The 21075-nt window shown below is 43.6% G+C and overlaps 1 protein-coding gene across 2 annotated transcripts; it reads left to right on the forward strand.

The window, feature by feature from the left end:
- Window positions 1-391: 391 nt before the first annotated feature.
- On the forward strand, window positions 392-20154 carry LOC115110290 (histone-lysine N-methyltransferase EZH1-like). Of its 2 annotated transcripts, none has more exons than XM_029635811.2 (20): window positions 392-643; window positions 1720-1894; window positions 1968-2093; window positions 4570-4692; window positions 6832-6949; window positions 7211-7414; window positions 8162-8264; window positions 8996-9159; window positions 11327-11418; window positions 11570-11732; window positions 14068-14249; window positions 15377-15468; window positions 15680-15708; window positions 15833-15958; window positions 17331-17509; window positions 17710-17805; window positions 17972-18053; window positions 18167-18247; window positions 18339-18470; window positions 18575-20154. In XM_029635811.2, exons 2-19 carry the CDS (start codon window positions 1724-1726, stop codon window positions 18425-18427), a joined length of 2220 nt encoding a protein of 739 aa, XP_029491671.2. In that variant the 5' UTR covers window positions 392-643; window positions 1720-1723; the 3' UTR covers window positions 18428-18470; window positions 18575-20154. The 2 variants fall into 2 exon arrangements, with proteins under 2 accessions (XP_029491671.2, XP_029491670.2); XM_029635810.2 differs by having other exon boundaries at window positions 393-643; window positions 18339-18423.
- Window positions 20155-21075: the final 921 nt, after the last annotated feature.

Here is a 21075-nt window from a genome sequence, read left to right on the forward strand (position 1 = left end):
CCTGCCACTCATATTAAAATGCATTACATCCATATAGGTATAGGCATTTGTTCTATTGAACTTAAAAATATATATATCTCATTATATAAACAAATAATAAACATATTAAACATCATCATTATGACTACCTATCAACTGTAGCATTTTCATAAATTAGTATTATCCACTAGTTATTAGTAGCCTATTGTAGCTTAGTCGCCTATGTAATAGTTGACTAATAGTAATATTATTCTGATAGTAGTAATAACGTTAGTAGTAGCCTTATAGCAGGCGTGTAGCCCTTGTGAGTTGAATCATTCATAAGCTACATGTGGGCTATCCAAATGTCCATATACTTTCAAGTCGCACGCTTTTTACCCCAGTCCAGCTACCAAGCACAGAGTGATCATAATAAAGACGTCACTCTCTGAGCCAGTTAAGTGCGCAGCTTTTAACTGTACAACTTCAATTTCAGCATGCTTGCGGACGACATAGGAATCTTCGGATCCCATCGGCGTGTGAACCCAAATACACGGACCCTATTATTTACTCCGCGTCCGTAGCGAAGAAATCCGTATTTTATGGTGGATTTCAAACGGGGAGTTCAACGCTATAGTGGCGAGCTCAAGTCGTTACAAATAAGAGGACACGAGGATCCTTAAAGGTATTTCTAACTGCGACACTGTATCAAAACTGAACATGTGTGCGCGCATCCCAGAGAAGCGCATTAGAAATATCACATTATAATGTTATTGGTTGGGCGTGAAAGCTGTCCATTGCGTAAAACGAACATAATTGAAATGGATAGGCGATGCATCAACGTCTGTGACTTCTGTTATCGACTGTTGGTGTAGGATTCTAAGGGTGTAGGATTCTAAGGAAGGCTAATGCCTGGTACGGTTGATACGACTCATTTGCCCTGAAAACGAAAAGCCTTTACGCAGCGCGACATTTATTTTGCTTCTCACCAATCCCACAACATTTTTGTGGGATAGGGTTATAGAATTCTGCAGAAGAGGTTATGAAATCCTAGAAAAGTGTACTACGCACTTAGCTGTTCTGTTTTCATATTGGTTTTCAGAAGAGAAACGCCCACTTTTACTAATGTATGTGTAGGGGAGAACGTGTTTTTCAGACTGCCATTTGGTCTAGGTATATGACAAGTTTGACGTGCTTGAGGTTTCACTTTATTATAGGCCCGTTATTTTATGATTCCGTTGTTCTAGTCCCACATGATAAGATTACGAATGGCACATTATAGCGCTGACCAGGATGCACTGGAAGGTGTTTTTTTAAGCCTTTTTTGATGCAGTCCTTGGTGCTTTTGCTAACAGAAGGGGGCGGTGGTTCGCTCACGCACAAGCATGCAGAAGTTTGAGTCATGCGTTTCGTTTGACTGTGTGAGTCTGTGTGTGTTTGTGTGTGTGTGTGTGTGGGGGGGGGGGGGCTGAATCACTTCTCTTACGGGAAGCTCTTGGAAAATTACTTTTCCAATTGCCATTGATGTTATCACATCCCAGATCCAAGTAAAACGTGTTTTTGGAGTTAGTCACAACCAATTCACACACCACACTCACACCAACAGCGATATCCTCGTTTAATACTACTTCTAACAACACAAAAACTGACCCTGAAGAATTGGTGAAATAGAAAAGTGTTCTTTAGCATGATTGACCAGGGCACTTCCATGTGTTTTGTATTTGTGTCAATGCCAGTAACTCCATTTATATCATTGTGCAGGACCATGGAGGAGGCCCCTGTCTCAGACCCAGTCCCGGCCCTGATCCCAACCCCAACACCTTGTCCTGCCTCCAACATACCCTCCCGTAGCCTGTTGGAGTGGAGGAAGAGGGTGAAGTCTGAGTACATGCGACTCCGTCAGCTGAAACGCTTTAAAAATGCAGAGGAGGTCAAGGTAAGGATAATGAGAGAGAGAGATTGTGTGTATAGGTATTACAAACTCTTCTTACATTTCCTGTATTTTCCAGGCCTTGTTCATGTCCAACCGGCAGAAGATAGAGGAACGTACCAACCTTCTGAACGAGGAGTGGTCCAAGCTGAGGATCCAGTCAGTTCCCCTGTCTACCCCAGGTGGAGCGCTACCTGGCAAAAAGGTGAGTGAGACAAAAGGATAGAGAGACATACAGTAGGAGGCGACGCATCACATTTTCTGGCCTATCCAGACAAAGCAACGATTTCCTGTGCCAGTGAACCTCGTAGCTGCGCTTGCAATAGCTCTTATGAAACGGGAGACATTTAATTGAAATACTTTAGAATTCCTTTCATTCCTATGGAGGACTGCTCCTACTGCGGAGTGCCAATATGGCCGACCGGTGGCTTCGAAACTTCTCAATGGCCAATACATAGCACCAGCAATCCATGAGTTGTAGACATTGTTGGTCTGCACACATTTGAATGGTGTCTCTGGATTGCCCAGAGAATGTTTGTATGATCACATTTATTTTACAGTTATAAGACAGGTGAAATATTACAGTAAGTCGTTTATAATTTGATTGTTACTATATGTAGAAAGTATTTCAGTCATTTCAAGCCCTATTGTGCCACTTTTGTTGAATAGGACAAAAATAATATCAGATTTTTCATAATGTTTGTGCAATGTACTTGAGTTTGTACACTTTTATACGGTTAGTTCACCTTTATAAGGTTAGTTCACCTTTATAAGGTTAGTACACCTTTATAAGGTTAGTTCACCTTTATAAGGTTAGTACACTTTTATACGGTTAGTTCACCTTTATAAGGTTAGTTCACCTTTATAAGGTTAGTTCACCTTTATAAGGTTAGTTCACCTTTATAAGGTTAGTTCACCTTTATAAGGTTAGTTCACCTTTATAAGGTTAGTTCACCTTTATAGGTTAGGTTAGTTCACCTTTATAAGGTTAGTTCACCTTTATAAGGTTAGTTCACCTTTATAAGGTTAGTTCACCTTTATAAGGTTAGTACACTTTTATACGGTTAGTTCACCTTTATAAGGTTAGTTCACCTTTATAAGGTTAGTTCACCTTTATAAGGTTAGTTCACCTTTATAAGGTTAGTACACCTTTATAAGGTTAGTTCACCTTTATAAGGTTAGTTCACCTTTATAAGGTTAGTTCACCTTTATAAGGTTAGTTCACCTTTATAAGGTTAGTACACCTTTATAAGGTTAGTTCACCTTTATAAGGTTAGTTCACCTTTATAAGGTTAGTACACCTTTATAAGGTTAGTTCACCTTTATAAGGTTAGTACACCTTTATAAGGTTAGTACACCTTTATAAGGTTAGTTCACCTTTATAAGGTTAGTTCACCTTTATAAGGTTAGTACACTTTTATACGGTTAGTTCACCTTTATAAGGTTAGTACACCTTTATAAGGTTAGTTCACCTTTATAAGGTTAGTTCACCTTTATAAGGTTAGTTCACCTTTATAAGGTTAGTACACCTTTATAAGGTTAGTTCGCCTTTATAAGGTTAGTACGCCTTTATAAGGTTAGTTCGCCTTTATAAGGTTAGTACACCTTTATAAGGTTAGTACACCTTTATAAGGTTAGTACACCTTTATAAGGTTAGTTCACCTTTATAAGGTTAGTTCACCTTTATAAGGTTAGTACACCTTTATAAGGTTAGTACACCTTTATAAGGTTAGTTCGCCTTTATAAGGTTAGTTCGCCTTTATAAGGTTAGTACGCCTTTATAAGGTTAGTTCGCCTTTATAAGGTTAGTTCGCCTTTATAAGGTTAGTTCACCTTTATAAGGTTAGTACACCTTTATAAGGTTAGTACACCTTTATAAGGTTAGTACACCTTTATAAGGTTAGTTCACCTTTATAAGGTTAGTTCACCTTTATAAGGTTAGTACGCCTTTATAAGGTTAGTTCGCCTTTATAAGGTTAGTACGCCTTTATAAGGTTAGTACGCCTTTATAAGGTTAGTTCGCCTTTATAAGGTTAGTACACCTTTATAAGGTTAGTTCACCTTTATAAGGTTAGTACACTTTTATACGGTTAGTTCACCTTTATAAGGTTAGTTCACCTTTATAAGGTTAGTACACCTTTATAAGGTTAGTAAACCTTTATAAGGTTAGTTCTAGACCTTTCAACATTTTTGCAGCACTACCAGTTATTATTTATGGCCATCTCATGAAGAAGATTGTATTTTGTGTATGTGTATTTAAGGGGAAATCTACATTTTGGCCATTAACTAGCCCTTTAAAGCCCATTCTGACTCCTGCCTCATTAACCAGGCCAGGGCCTGCTCTCCCATCAGGAGGACTGTGATGTTTCATCCCTTTTCAGGGAGATGCTGAGCTGCCAAAAAGGGTTCATGAGGCGGCCTTACTGAGGTCAATAACTAAACTCTCTCAGAACCTATGATGAAAACAGCCTGGAGACAGACAGAGCAGCATCTTGTGTTTCTGACATTCTCACTATGCTCTTCTCTATTGTCTTGGTATTTGTTTCCTAGTTCATTTCAGAGTAGTGTCAGTGGATATAGCATTGTCTTTATCCAGTTGGGTAATAGTAGCCTACCTGTTGGTTATAATCCAGTGTTGGTCTGTCCTCATACTCCCCCATCTGTCTCTGGTCCAATCACAGTTGTGCATGGTGGAGTTTGGCTTCCCAGCGTTTAAAGCTCAGGCGGTTGCCATGCGGCCCCTGACGACCGTGGCAGGAATCCCCTTCATGTACTCCTGGTCCCCTCTGCAGCAGAACTTCATGGTATGGGGATTTCCTGACAACATACACACATTCAGTATACACTACCGGTCAAAAGTTTTAGAGCACCTACTCATTCAAGGGTTTTTCTTTATTTGTACTATTTTCTACATTGTAGAATAATAGTGAAGGCATCAAAACGATAAAATAACATATGGAATCATACTGTAACCAAAAAAGTGTTAAACAAATCAAAATATATTTTATATTTGTAACGGCGTTCGTCTGTTGTAGAAAGAGAGTCGGACCGAAATGCAGCGTGGTGGTTACTCATGATCTTTAATAAAGGAAAAAGGAACGATACTATGAAAACAACAAACGGAACGTGAAACTTATTACAGCCTATCTGGTGAATACTTAAAGACAGGAACAATCACCCACGAAATACAATGTGAAACTAAGGCTACCTAAATACGGTTCCCAATCCGAGACAACGAGAATCACCTGACTCTGATTGAGAATCGCCTCAGGCAGCCAAGCCTAACTAGACACACCCCTAACCATACACAATCCCAATGCCTATTAAACCCCAATACGAACACAACACATAAACCCCTGTCACACCCTGGCCTGACCAAAATATATAACGATAACACAAAACATATTGACCAAGGCGTGACAATATTTGAGATTCTTCAAATACCCACCCTTTGCATTGATGACAGCTTTGCACACTCTTGGCATTCTCTCAACCAGCTTCATGAGGTAGTCACCTGGAATGCATTTTAATTAATAGGCGTGCCTTCTTAAAAGTTATTTTTTTTAAATGTCTTTCCTTAATGTGTTTGAGCCAATCAGTTGTGTTGTGACAAGGTAGGGGTGGTATACAGAAGATAGCCCTATTTGGTAAAAGACCAAGTCCATATTATGGCAAGAACAGCTCAAATAAGCAAAGAGAAACGACAGTCCATCATTACTTTATTGAAGGTCAGTCAATACGGAACATTTTCAAGAACTTTGAACGATCCTTCAAGTGCAGTCGCAAAAACCATCAAGCGCTATGATGAAACTGGCTCTCACAAGGACCGCCACAGGAAAGGAAGACCCAAAGTTATCTCTGCTGCAGAGGATACGTTCATTAGAGTTACCAGCCTCAGAAATTTCTGCCCAAATAAATTATTCACGGAGTTCGAGCAACAGGCACATCTCAACATCAACTGTTCAGAGGAGACTGAGTGAATCAGGCCTTCATGGTCAAATTTCTGCAAAGAAACCACTACTAAAGGACACCAATAAGAAAAAGAGACTTGCTTGGGCCAAGAAAGAGGAACAATGGACATTAGACCGGTGGAAATTTGTCCTTTGGTCTAGAGTCCAAATTTGAGATTTTTGGTTCCAACCGCCGTGTTAAAGGTGTCTTTGTGAGACGCGGTGGGTGAACAGATGATTTCCGCAAGTGTATTTCCCACCGTAAAGCATGGAGGAGGTGTTATGGTATGGGGGTGCTTTGCTGGTGACACTGTCTGGGATTTATCTAGAATTCAAGGCACATTTAACCAGCATGTCTACCACAGCATTCTGTAGTGTTATGCCATCCCATCTGGTTTGGGCTTAGTGGGACAATCATTTGTTTTTCAACTGGACAATGACCCAACACACCTCCAGGCTGTGTAAGGGCTATTTTACCAAGAAGGAGAGTGATGGAGTGCTGCATCAGATGACCTGGCCTCCACAATCACCCGACCTCAACCAAATTGAGATGGTTCGGGATGAGTCGGACCGCAGAGTGAAGGAAAAGCAGCCAACAAGTGCTCAGCATATGTGGGAACTTCTTCAAGACTGTTGGAAAAGCTTTCCAGTTTAAGCTGTTTGAGCGAATGCCAAGAGTGTGCAAAGCTGTCATCAAGGCAAAGGGTGGCTATTTGAAGAATATAAAATATATTTTGATTTGTTTAACACTTTTGTTGGATACTATATTATTCCATATGTGTTATTTCATAGTTTTGATGCCTTCACTATTATTCTACAATGTAGAAAATAGTACAAATACAGAAAAACCTGCATCACATCCAGCCGTGATTTGGAGTCCCACAGGGTGGCGCACGATTGGCCCAGCGTTGGCCGGGGTAAGCCGCCATTGTAAATAAGAATTTGTTCTTAACTGACTTGCCTAATGAAATAAAATTAAAAATGGTTTCCTAGGTGGAGGATGAAACGTTCCTCCATAACATCCCCTACATGGGAGACGAGGTGTTGGAGCAGGACGAGGCCTTCCTGGAGGAGCTCATCGACAACTATGACGGTGTCCATGGAGACAGAGGTGACCTGCCTACCTACCTAGACTAGGGATATCATCCTTTCTGTCCTGTTTCGATTACGCACACTGTCAGTCTGATCTATCACAGAGTTATATTATTGGAGACGTGGGGGTTAGGCGGGCTCCAGGAGGTCATCGGGACAGTATGTGCGTTGCTGTGTGCTTCTGGGGAAATCTTAATTGTTTAGGGGATATGTGCTGATGTATATTGCATGATGTAATCAGTAGGTGCTGACATGTTTGACTGTGTGGTTTGTCTCCCAGAGGGAGGGTTCATCAACGACGAGATCTTTAAAGAGTTGGTGGAGGCCTTGAGCCAGTACTCAGACCAGGAGGAGGAAGAGGAGGAGAAAGGGGGGAAAGAGGAGGAAGAGAAAGGGGTGAGGAAGAGCGCTGGGGAAGGGACTGAAGAGGCCAAGGTAGGGCCCACAGCCTTCTTCAGGAGGAAGAGGAGGAGTGTCATAGAGGGTAAGTGTCCTCCAGAGTCTTTTTACTGAAAGATGTAACCACATCTAACACAGTTGTTCATGTCTCCTAGATGTGATTGGATGCTTATCTAACAAAAGGCAATACGTGCTGTTTTCTATATGAGAGTCACTGGTTTTACTATGCTGGACTATCTTATTTGTATTTGCTATAGACTTGTCCTCTTACTCTTATCAGTGGGATGAGAGAAGAGCGGGTACAGGTCAGGTTGATCACTGTGACTGTACTGTACCCCATGTTGTACAGGGGCCAGCAGGTTGCTCTGTCCCAGCACGGTGGCACTGCCTGGCATTGTTTACATAGAGACTGTCCCAGTCCCAGGGACAGACAGGGTGGATGGGGGAACATGTTTGGTCATAACACCAATACAATAGGACCAGGTTCTGGTTACAAGGCCCTTTGACCTCTGGCACATAGAGAGCACCAGGGATTATGGGAACTGGTGGGGGGGTGACACACATCGAGAGATACTGTGGCATCAGACACTGTCACTCAGTGTCAGAACACATCAGTATGACAAACACTCATTGGTACTCTCTCAATACACAGAGCACATGGACAAACAGTCCTTCTCAATAGGCTCGGGACTTTGTTATCTTTCCAATATGTTTGCTTACATGGCAAAAAGTGCAAATACAATTACATCTCAATGGGAAATCGGAACTAGAAAAGGGGTGGTTGAGTTGCTAATTATCTGCTCTTTGCTTTTCTTCTCACTACCTTCCTTAGTGAGGGATTTGGCTGCCAAAAAGAAGATCCCGCATGATAAGATATTCACGGCCATCGCCTCGATGTTCCCCTACAAGGGTACGACAGAGGAGCTGAAGGAAAAGTAAGAAAAGTGCCCAACAACTGTGATGTGCTTAGCCGTGCGTTGCTTAGTGTTCACCATGGAGATGGGAGCTCTCAGGGAGATGCTAATAATACTCTCTGCCCTCTCTCCTCACACTCAAAAGAAAAGTTGTTGCATCCCCGTCTGAAAGGCCTTTTTCTTATAAAATACCACAAACTAAACACTCTCATCCAAATCCACGTGCAAATGAGCATAGGCCAGGGGTCGGCAACAGGGCCCCCCAAAGTTTTTAGTAAAACAAAGAATGATGTTTTGTTTTTCGTAAAAAAGAGAAGGACTGTAAAATCACCAGGAATTCAGCAAAATATTTGTTTCATTTAGGAAATTTGTTCCCAAGTATTCCCCCCCCAAAAAATGTTTTTGACTTGATCATGTCTCAATGTAATCAAGGTATGAAATTATTATTTCCTAATACAATTTCGTTTTGGGCTTAGTTGTGGTCTATTTGCAACGTACAAATGATTATAATTATGTTCCGGCCCCCCAACCATCCATGACAAAAATTGTCCAGCGGCTGAATCTAGTTGCCTACTCCTGGCATAGGCCTACTTGAGTCAGAATACAGCTACTTACTGTAGTTTCCCACTTCTACTGTATATCATGCCATATACCATGCTCATACAAAATACTATCCTAATACAAAGTTATGTTATGCATGGTAAGGCTATGTTTTGTTTTATCCCCTTCTTCCCCAAATGACACCTCCCTAGGTACAAGGACCTCCTGGAGCCCCCCAGCCCGGTAAAGCTGCCCCCCCTCTGCACCCCTAACATAGACGGGCCGTTCGCCAAGTCTGTCCAGCGGGAGCAGTCCCTACACTCCTTCCATACGCTGTTCTGCAGGCGCTGCTTCAAATACGACTGCTTCCTCCACCGTAATGTGTCCTATGGGTTTACTCTTTTCTCTCACTTTCTGTATCTCTCTCTAACTCTCTCTCTAACTCTCTCTCTCTCTCTAACTCTCTCTCTAACTCTCTCTCTAACTCTCTCTCTCTCTCTAACTCTCTCTCTAACTCTCTCTCTCCTAACTCTCTCTCTAACTCTTTCTCTCTCTCTAACTCTCTCTCTAACTCTCTCTCTCTCTAACTCTCTCTCTTTCTAACTCTCTCTCTCTCTAACTCTCTCTCTCTCTCTAACTCTGTGTTTTTAACCTATTGACATCTGTCAACATGTGGCTTTTCCTCTGGATTTCTGTTTTTATTTTTTCTCTCTCTCACTCAGACTCTCTTGGAATCAACACATCTCTAGTGTTATAATAAATGCATTATTACTAGCCAGGACAAACATATTTTCACGATTTCACTAATATCATCAACATCAATGAATCATAGCACGTTTTTGGGCTCATTCAGTAGTTTTTACCTGATAAAGTAGAATTCAGTTTAAAAATAATTTTCAAAGTACCGTTTGTATTCCCTAAAAAAAAGATTGAAAATAACACTGTTGCTGCTTCCTGTTGTCATGGCTTTTTGATTTATGGCCGAGTGTTAAAACACCGGTTTTAAATGTCCAAATTCATAATCAATATGCTGAAATACTTGTGATATTTTGAAGACCAGTACATAAAAGTTACACCCTACACACGTGTCACATGTTCAGGATACTTGTATTTTGCTAAAAGGTTAGTGCGTTTGGGCCAGTAACCGAAAGGATGCTGGATCGAATCCCCGAGCTGACAAGGTAAAAATCTGTCATTCGGCCCCTGAGCAAGGCAGTTAACCAACTGCTCCCCGGGCACTGAAGGATGTCGATCAAGGCAGCCCCCCGCACCTCTGTGATTCAGAGGGGTTGGGTTAAATGCGGAAGACCCATTCCAGTTGACAACTGACTAGGTATCCCCCTTTCCCTAAATTAACACCTTACAAACTGCACACGTACTAATATTTACCGAGCGGTCACTCAAGAATGGAATTGATGAGCTTGTACTACTGTAATCAATAGCGCACGCATATTAATCACTCACATCGATATTGTATTGAAATCAATAGAACTGGGACAATTACCGTGGCGATTATGTACCATTAGCACTCTTCTACCAGACAAACCTCAAAGAACTTGGGTATACAACATATATATGTCGAATGATGACAACCTGTCGTAGCCATTTATCAACTTATTTCTCTGTGAGAAAAAGATTTTGGTAGATGACCAATGCGGAAAAGGAAACCATTTTTTGGGACTGGATAATTTCAACAAATCACCACCTCATCATCGGTTTCTAATAGCAATAGGGGTTGGTTTTCATTTGAATGATAGCTTAACCCTCAAATCCATTAATTCATGTAATGCCAGAGCTCCCAATTTTTTTCTAGCCACTGTGGTCTGAAAATGACAGCTGCGTTCTAAGTCCCACAACTGGTGTTTATGACAAAAACAGTGGCAGTGTCCAAAATATCTGATTATCAGCTGTTGTCAAACACACGTCGTTCTCAAAATGATTCTCTTCCTCAATAGTGGAATACTAGACGAAAACCCCAAATTAGTATGACATCCTGGCATTTAAAGCATACAACATTTTCAACATTTAAAATACTATAAAACGTTCTATTTTTGCATACCCAAAATGGCTACTATTTAGAACAAGTATGGGTATTGATCTGTTTTAAGCAATCGATTTTATGAGATCATGATGACTATAAACTGTAATACTAACATCACCCATCTGAGGTAAAAAAGGATGTGTATTTCCTGCAATTCTTGTGTGGTAAAAACGTGTAATGTGTAATGTAGTAACACATTCTGTCCACCATTGGAAATTAGCATAACGTAACCTAATTAAATATGTCAAAGTAATTCAATATTTTAATATATGATATTAGTAAATGTAGCAGACTCACACATTGTTACAACAATATATTTCTTCCTACTTTAACCATGGGGAGAATTGATATGCTCCTAATCTCAATTTAACCAGGCGCTCTAGACTAGAGTGTCCATAGGGTCTGTGCAGCAGGCGAAATGTTTTACGTCCCTACTATTACTGTACTTCTAACATACAGTATATTGTTACTATCATTATACTAATAGTATGTGTCTTTCCAGCTTTTCACGCTACCCCCAATGTTTACAAGAGGAAGAGCAAGGAGATTCGCATGGAGACAGAGCCCTGTGGTCTGGACTGCTTTCTGCTCCAGGTGTGCTCAGATCCTCTACATGTCCTCTGTCTTTAACTGCCCGACAACAGACAGACAAGCCAATGATGACGCTCCGATCCATTCATCCCTTCTTTAACACTCTTCTATCTCTTCATTTCTGTCCCTCTCTTCCTCTCTCCCTCCTCTAAAGAAAGGGGCCAAAGAGTTTGCGGATCAGGAGATGCTGCGCTCCCAGAGGTCCCGGCGGCGGCGGCGACAGCCACGCCCTCCCAGCTCCAGCTGCCCTGGCCCGTCAGGCACCACTGAGGAGGCCAAGGAGGTGGATAGTGATCACGAGACCACCAGCTCCTCAGGTAGCTTGGGGAAACACAAGCATTATAAGGGACAAGACAGACCAACACAAACGTCAGGGATGCGCAGTAGAGCACCTGCTGGGTGTCGACAAACAGGGGCGGTTCAACATGTAGAATCGTTGGGAAATGAACAGAAAATGGCGGCCGATGTTCTGTGGTCAGAGGCGATAGGACGGCCACCCACAGCGCACGGCCGATGTTCATGTTAGTCTGTCTGGTCCGTAAGTACTTTAAGAGACAATTATGGGAAAGACGAGCTTCTAAAGTACTATTCACAGGTTGCACCTGCGTCACTCGGTCGCGTCATGCATCTAAAGTCAATCTGGCGACATCAAAATGATGACAAAAGGTTTTGATTTATTTGCCTTCTTTTTTATTTGCATTGTATTTCTAAGCCACTGTAATTCCCCAGCCAGCAGTGAGGAATCTGCCCAGAAGCGGTCCTCTTCCGGGCGTCCGGAACTGATTGAATTGGCCCAGAATCGGGTGTCGGACTCGGCCCGGAATCAAAATGAATGACTGCCCAGAATCGGCCCAAGTACATCAGGTCTTTTCCATCTACCAGAATTCAGTTGACTTTGCCGGCACCTTACCAGAATCCCCACAGAAGCGGCCCGATGCAAATGTAAATAAATGTATACAAAATTACCCGATTGAAATATTACTATTATGCATTTTATACATATAAATTATACCCATCCACAAAAAAAAACATTTTGTGTCAGAGGAAACACCTGGTGCCCGTGTCAGCGTGCATGCGCCTGGTCTGCCACGGGAGTCACTACAGCGCGATGGGACAAGGACATCCCGGACAGCCAAACCCTCCCCTAACTTTGATGATGCTGGGCCAATTGGGTAGTAACGCAGTTTTCACTACGATGCAGTGTCTTAGACCGCTGCGCCACTCGGGAGGCTCCATCCACAAAGTTTTTAATGTTTATCAATTGCCTTGCACAAAGTATCAAAATAATACAACGGGCTCTTAAAGAATTTAATATAAATGTTAATTATATTTTTTGATCACAGAAACAATGAGAAAATTATGAAATGTTAATTATATAAAGCAGCCTGTGTAATCATCTGCCAGAGAGTAGCCTCAATCGGCCCGAGGCCCCAAGTAATACATTTGGGCCAGATAACTCACACCGGAATCGGCCTGAGCCCCAAGTAATACATTTGGGCCAGATAACTCACACCGGAATCGGCCTGAGCCCCAAGTAAACATTTGGGCCAGATAACTCTCATCGGAATCGGCCTGAGCCCCAAGTAAACATTTGGGCCAGATAACTCTCACCGGAATCGGCCTGAGCCTCAAGTAATACATTTGGGCCAGATAACGCTCACCGGAATCGGCCCGAGCTCAATCCCCGCATCCTAGCCATAAGCAATACTGCCGAAGGCGGACTCTCAGCCGGAATCGGCCCAGAACCACTGTGCTAGCTGGGGCACTTTTGATTACATTTTCGTCAGTGCTCATTGACAATACATCGAGTAGGATGCTCAGTTGGGCATCAGTCCAAAACGAACGTTCAAAACAATATTGTGACGAAACATGCAACCCATGAATAGGAGACTGCCAGCTTCCTATCTTCTAAAGTAGGAGAACACTAATGCCTCAGCTGCTACGGTACTACAGTATATCTGTCATACCTCAGTGTATTAATGACAGAATGGATGGACTAAGTTCCCCATAACGCTCATCTGCCAGAATGGTTCATGTGTGCTGAATGCAGTTCATCAGAAAAGAGAACATTGGCTGAAGAAGATTTTTTTTTTTAAACCATTCACTCTCACTCGCTCTCCAAACACAAGAATCCAACCATGGGTTTCAGCTCCAAAACCAATAGATTCTTCACTCAGCCTCTCCCCCTGGTTTCCTCTTTCTGTTGACAGACTCATGTGGAGAACAGTGGGAGGGAGAAAGAGCAATCTACTCAGGCTCTCGTTTTCTCTGTCTTAATCATTCACTCAGTCTCTCTATACTGTCTCTCTCTTGCATTCAGTTTGGAAGGAACTAATATCTGTACTGTGATGTCACTGCAGCTCTTCATTTTGAAGATAGACTACTGACTTAAGCTGGTGGCCCAGCGGCCGTCCCCTCTAGCTCAAATCATGTGTAAAAACAGATTGATGAGCGGACTAATAAGCATTCCCCAGTCATAGCATGTGGTCACAATAACACAGCCTTGAACCTGTTGCCAAGCAACATGTTGCTCTCTGCCTTTGGCAGTAGGTTTATGTGCATGGCAGTGGGTGTATGTGCATGAGTCTCAAATGCCCCCCCTGTGTGTGTGTCTGTGTGCGTGCGCATGTATGTGTTTTTGGGTACGGTCAGAGAGCAACTCTCGCTGTCAGACCCCCACCAAGCTGTGCCCGGGGGAGGAGCACGGGGAGCAGGTGGAACCTCCTGTCCAGTGGAGTGGGGCTGAGGAGTCTCTGTTCAGAGTGCTGCACGGAACCTACTACAACAACTTCTGCTCCATCGCTCGCCTCATCAGCACCAAGACCTGCAAACAGGTGAACCACCAAGAACCTACACCCACCAGATGTTCATATACTCTATTGATACACCAATTAAAGCAAGTCTCCTGGCCAACACGCTAATGACCAAAACACATTACAGACTAGTACAGACCAATAAGATAACGAAGTGGTGCTGTGACTGTGTTGTAGTGTGTTGGCATTGATACAAGTGTCGTAACACATAATACTGTGTGGAAAATTGGGATGATTACAAATGGAATGTAAACAACATGCGGAGTCATAAATTAGGACTTTTACGACATGTACATGACAGCTTTGTTATTCTCTGAGACGCTGTCACGGTCTCCGGGCTCAGACGGCTTATAGCGAACGGATCCCTTCTGAGCTGAGGTATTGTGGGGATGTTGTGTGTCTCTAATATGGGGGAGTTATGGGAGTATTGTATGGGGAACATATTAGGCCTTCTGATCAGATTTGCAAAGCTATTGAGAGACACGTTCCAATCCTCCAAAACCAAAACAGAGAGACAAAGACCGAGAAACAAAGAGGGCGAAGCGCGACGACAGAGATCCGCGACGACAGAGATCCGCGACGACAGAGATCCGCGACGACAGAGAACCGCCACAGACGTTGCAAAGTAGCTTAGCCCCCTGCAGCAGCATCCCGGCCCCCAGCACAACGCCAGTATGACTCTATAGCATGGCCTTGTTATCCCTCAGAGAGCCTGTGGCTTGGCTGGATGGAAACACCGCTGCTACGAGCTTCCCAGTCCCTCCCTCTGCGTAATGTGTGTCTGTCTGTTTTAGGGAGGAAGCCAAATCAGTTTTTTTGGCAGGCAGAAGTGGTTTGGGGCTTTGCGGGTGTGTGCGGTGAGTGGGATGGCGGGGAGGTGTGTGTGTGTGCATTACGCTGAGATGGTGGTGGGTTCTGATAGGGGAGGAGAGGGCCGCGTGTTTTATGGAGTAATCACATGCAGCGATGCGCTTCCCAGCTTAATTTGAGAGGCACTCAACTACACAATGGGACCAATTCCAGAACCACACAACATTCTGCACCGTTGTGGATAGTTGCCTCATATCTGTGTGTATGCGTGTCGTGTATGCGCTGACAAATATGCCTGCATGTGTGTGTTTAATGTGTGTGTTCCCTCTCTTCCTCAGGTGTATGAGTTTGCTGTGAAAGAGGTCCTGATCCATCGTGTTCCGTTGGAGGATGGTGGCAACTCCCCTCAGAAGAAGAAGAGGAAGCACAGGCAAGATGGCCACCGACTTTTACACTCACTCCCTCCCCGTCCCTGTTGCAGAATGACCTCATAGGAATGTAGTGAGAATGGACCCTGATGCACAGATCAGTGGGAGAAAAAGATTAAACCGTGCAGAAAATGAAAGGAACTGCTCTTTTTCAAATACCTTTGTACAGAAATAGACATGATTATTGAAAGTGTTTTTCATTTCTTTCTGTAGGTTATGGGCAAAGATACAGCTCAAGAAAGGTGAGTTCTTCACTTGACTGAAGTATTGAAATAGTCAAATTAACGTTGTCAAATGCATTTCTTACACACTAATTCAGAATGATGTATCTGCTCATTGTATAATTAAAGCCTTTGTCCTCTCTAGATAACTCATCCAATCAGGTGTACAACTACCAGCCATGTGACCACCCGGACCACCCATGTGACAGCTCCTGTCCCTGTGTGATGACCCAGAATTTCTGTGAGAAGTTCTGCCAGTGTGAGCACGAGTGTGAGTGTCACCTTACCCAAACACACATCCACTGTTACCACCATGTCCTAACACACACACACACACACACACACACACACACACACACCACTTCCCAACCCGGACAGACCATTTGCAGAAGACCAAAACATATCAGTGTGAAAACAGACATATTTCAACACATACTGAACATTCCTTCCACTAAACTGGCTGGGGTAAATGTGTACTACAATTACCTGTACTGACAGCGAGAGGTTTCACAGCTCAACTCTGTAATGGGAATAGGAATGTGTTCACAGGACAATTCTGCTGAAGACTAGCTCTCTTTCACTCGGTGGATGAAAAGGCCCTTTTGACAGGCCAGAATAGACAGTGGAACAGTGTGTAAGACGATCCTCCTCCTCGCTGTGTGTTCCGCAGGATAAGCTGTCCTCTGGCAGGCAGGGTTTGGTTAGCTGCATGGGCATCTGTTCAGCATGGGGCCGTGTTCACAATGCTCTGACACATTCATCCCAGGAGAAATGAGCCTGAACCGCTGTGCCCACGCACTTCCACAAATGGCCACAGGGCGGAAGGAAGGAATGTTGAGAGAGAGAGAGAGGGGGGGGAGAGAGAGAGAGAGAGAGAGAGAGCTTGGCTCTGAATTCACAGCTTTGGCTCATTTTGTGTTCTAATAGAAATACAGTTCTCCCTCCCCCTCCCTGGTTTTGACAGGAAGCAGCGTATGGAGGGTTTAATGTGTGAGCTCCACAGCCCTGGAGAGGAATCAAAGAGATGTGACAGGCACAGTGCCTGAGCTACAACATCCATCCCTACATTTATACGAGACCGACCGCTACGACTGAACACTGCTCGGTGATGCGCACACACACACAGCCACACACACACACACACACACACACACACACACACACACACACACAGCCACACAAACTGTAGGGAAGAAGACTTAGGAAGGAGGAGAGACAAGACTAATGTTACTGCTCTACTTATGGAGTATTGTCCTCCAGCTAAACCTGTTGGAGAGGAGAGGGACATTTTAAGTTGTCTGCTGCTCGTTTTCCTTCTTCCTCTGCCCGGAAGGCTTTCCATTACTCTCAGCACAGCTGTATTTCAGCATAGCTGCCAGCAGAGGTCAGTGATTGATGAGTTACATTACAGAGCAGCAGCTTTTTTACCGTTGAGGCGGCGTTCATTAATGAAAATGCAGTTGCCGTTCGCCACACAGCCACAGAGAATTCTGTTACAAAATAGTTCTCTAGTCCACTGAGGCATGTAACTCATACGGCCTCTCTGTTTCTATGCTGTTTCTAAAAGTGACTATAAACCTCTCCGCTGAACGTTCCCCTGACTGTCTCTGAACACTAACCTGGGGTGTTACATTGTTCTCCAGGCCAGAACCGTTTCCCGGGCTGCCGCTGTAAGACCCAGTGCAACACCAAGCAATGTCCCTGCTACCTGGCGGTGAGGGAATGTGACCCAGATCTGTGTATGACCTGTGGAGCCGCGGACCACTGGGACAGCAAGGTAGTCTCCTGCAAGAACTGCAGCATCCAAAGGGGGCTCAAGAAGGTAGGCCAGTGGGTCATGTTGCAGTCCAAAGGAATAGAAAATAGCCGATGATGTGCTGTATCTGAATTCCGGTCGGAGTCAGAACCCATATTAACATGCTTATGACTTGCTGAGGAATAAAAGGCACCGTTGTATTATTCCGGTGTTGTCTTGTCATTTTGCGTAAATGTCAGCCAACTTTAACCTCTGACCTCTCCCAGCACCTCCTGCTTGCCCCCTCAAACGTGGCAGGGTGGGGCACCTTCATCAAAGAGTCCGTTCAGAAGAATGAGTTCATCTCAGAGTACTGTGGAGAGGTGAGGCTACATAAAACTGTTGAACGTAGCTTTCTTTATCATGTAATGGGGTATAGTTGGGTGTGGGGTTTATACGGTATCAGTATGCGTTTGTATGAATGCCTTTGTGTTAATATATAAAACATTTAGTCTGACCATCACACTCTGAAACTGTCTGTGTCTGCAGCTAATCTCGCAGGATGAGGCGGACCGACGGGGGAGGATCTACGACAAATACATGTCCAGCTTCCTCTTCAACCTGAACAATGGTAATAATGACTCCTCAACACGCTGATGATGCACAGTTAACCCTTTAAAGGACATCACCGTCGCTGTGTTCTGTGATCGCTGAGCTGACACTGTTCCTGTAATGTCTCAACAGACTTTGTCGTGGACGCCACAAGGAAAGGGAATAAAATCAGATTTGCGAATCACTCGGTGAACCCAAACTGCTACGCTAAGGGTAGGATCACAGAAAAATACAAAGCCTGTTTTGTGGAGTGATTTGGTTTGGTGACGTGCACAAATCAATGATGTGATGGCTGTTGTTGCAGTGGTCATGGTGAATGGAGACCACCGCATCGGGATCTTTGCCAAACGGGCTATCCTACAGGGGGAGGAGCTCTTCTTCGACTATAGGTAGAGCCTTGTGGCCATGGGAACACTGGAGCCTTCGATACAATACGGTATCGCAGTCCTTCTTTGGTTGTCTCTGATATTTGTGGGATGACATGTATTTATTTACACTGATGCTTCACACTGTCCTGACTCTCTCTCCTGCCCCTTACAGGTACAGCCAGGATGATGCCCTGAAGTATGTGGGCATAGAGAGAGAAGTCGACATGGCCTAGAATTAACCTGCTGCATTTCAGCCACCTGCACTGACCCCTTGCTGACTGACCCCTCCCCCACCCCCCACCACCTGGTAACTCTTCTGCTCCTCCCCACATTGCCACAACAAACAGAAGCTCTATTGGCCTCTGTGAAACATTCACCGTAATGGAGGAGAATTAAAATCCCTGATCTATGTTACTGACTAGTCCCCCATTGACAACAGTGCTGAACGGTTTTCTTCTCCCTTGGTGACAATTTCCTCCTGCTACCACATCAGTGAAATCACTTCCTCTCTGTATGAAGCACTTCCCCTCTGCTTTATCACTCACCTAGCGAAAACTGTGTACGTGAAGCTTCTGGAACGAAACAAGCAATTAGAATGGCAACAAAAACCTACTATCTACAGTATATATTCAATGTATCGCTTATACTGTACCATCAGCCTCATGGCATTGTTGTTATTTTCAACATGAACACATGCTGTGTGTTATTCTCTCTGTATTTCTGTTACTGTACTCACATCTATTAACGATTGCTTGTCCTCTCAATGAGCAATGCTAGCTTTTAGCCTACAGTGTATCTATTAACAGTGCAAGACAGCGCACGTGTTGTCTTTTGGTTTCAAATGAACTCTAAGCACATTAGCAAGATAATTAGCTTTTATTTTCAAATGCAGCTCTATGGAGGAACTCAGTATCCTGTCATGCTAACTTTCCTGTTACTCAGAAAAAGCCTCTTCCCGGTAGCTTTTGGAGGCAATGCTAAACTCATGATAATGCTAAAGCTCTGTATCTGACCTGTCTCTGTGGCTATAGCATCAACACCACCCCCTTCATACATAGTGAAATAACTTACTGTGCATTTATATCAATGTTCTTCAAAAGAAAATATGCCGTACCGTACGAGAAACCGACTAACTGAATGTGAACTCTGAAGTGGTGGTTGATGGGAGATCTCATTCCTCCTTTAGTTTGACAACTAGTCACCTGTGCCATTGGTACTCAGTGATACGTGTACTTTATGAAGCATTTGCCATTCAGTTTACATGAGCGTCAGCTCTTCTAACTCAAAAAATACTATATCCGTGTATAAGAACCATGAACACTATAGTCTCCCCTGAAAAAGCTGTAAGTGCCAAATGAATCTAAACTGAAAGAGGAGGGTTGTCATTATGATGTTTGTACTGTATATAATGGACAGGACTGTGTTACAGGTAACCATTTTACGGTTCTACTCGTCAAGGGAAAATAAGATAGGAAAAATAACATTTTTTGACCATTTCAATTTTCAAGTGCCCCACTTGGATGTTGTGTACATACAACCATCCATCTGATCATGTTGTCACACTATATACAAGTGAATTGTGGAACTGACATCCAGGTCTGATATTCACCCAGAATTTTATCCTTAAGTCCAAAACATTTACACCCATGAGAAGATGAGATCTTTCTGCACGGAGGTGACTGAAACTATGTGGAATTTATCGTTATGTACAACTTCTGCCTATGAAAATAAAACTTTTAACTTTATACATTATTACAATATGCATCTTGTCGTTGAGTACCATTGTCAGTCAAGAGATAATTCTGGTTTCCTCAGAAATGCATTTCCTCAATCCTCAACCCTAACCCTAGCTTCTTGTCCACATCCCGGTTCAACACTAATCCTCAACCCTAACCCTAGCTTCTTGTCCACATCCCGGTTCAACACTAATCCTCAACCCTAACCCTAGCTTCTTGTCCACATCCCGGTTCAACACTAATCCTCAACCCTAACCCTAGCTTCTTGTCCACATCCCGGTTCAACACTAATCCTCAACCCTAACCCTAGCTTCTTGTCCACATCCCGGTTCAACACTAATCCTCAACCCTAACCCTAGCTTCTTGTCCACATCCCGGTTCAACACTAATCCTCAACCCAACCCTAATCCGGTTCAACACTAATCCTCAACCCTCTTGTCCACATCCCGGTTCAACACTAATCCTCAACCCTAACCCTAGCTTCTTGTCCACATCCCGGTTCAACACTAATCCTCAACCCTAACCCTAGCTTCTTGTCCACATCCCGGTTCAACACTAATCCTCAACCCTAACCCTAGCTTCTTGTCCACATCCCGGTTCAACACTAATCCTCAACCCTAACCCTAGCTTCTTGTCCACATCCCGGTTCAACACTAATCCTCAACCCTAACCCTAGCTTCTTGTCCACATCCCGGTTCAACACTAATCCTCAACCCTAACCCTAGCTTCTTGTCCACATCCCGGTTCAACACTACCCCCAGCCTCAACCACAACCTTAACCCTAGCTATTATATCCTACTTTACTCTTTGAATACCATGAGGTCCTGGAGCTTGGCTTCAGGTAACACCAACTTACTTTACCCACTGGTTTCATCTTAGGTGTTCCAATTTTTCCCATACCAACATGTATTTATTAGGACTGTACACGAGACAGACA

Source organism: Oncorhynchus nerka, linkage group LG26 (assembly GCF_034236695.1).
Source record: "Oncorhynchus nerka isolate Pitt River linkage group LG26, Oner_Uvic_2.0, whole genome shotgun sequence".
Taxonomy (NCBI): domain Eukaryota; kingdom Metazoa; phylum Chordata; class Actinopteri; order Salmoniformes; family Salmonidae; genus Oncorhynchus; species Oncorhynchus nerka.

Bases quoted from the DNA above. Each gene is read 5' to 3' on its own strand.
- LOC115110290 (XM_029635810.2), top strand. From the start codon at position 1,724: ATGGAGGAGGCCCCTGTCTCAGACCCAGTCCCGGCCCTGATCCCAACC. The intron at 1,895-1,967 runs GTAAGGATAATG...TGTATTTTCCAG, and splicing joins AAAATGCAGAGGAGGTCAAG to GCCTTGTTCATGTCCAACCG. The intron at 11,419-11,569 runs GTGTGCTCAGAT...CCTCCTCTAAAG, and splicing joins TGGACTGCTTTCTGCTCCAG to AAAGGGGCCAAAGAGTTTGC.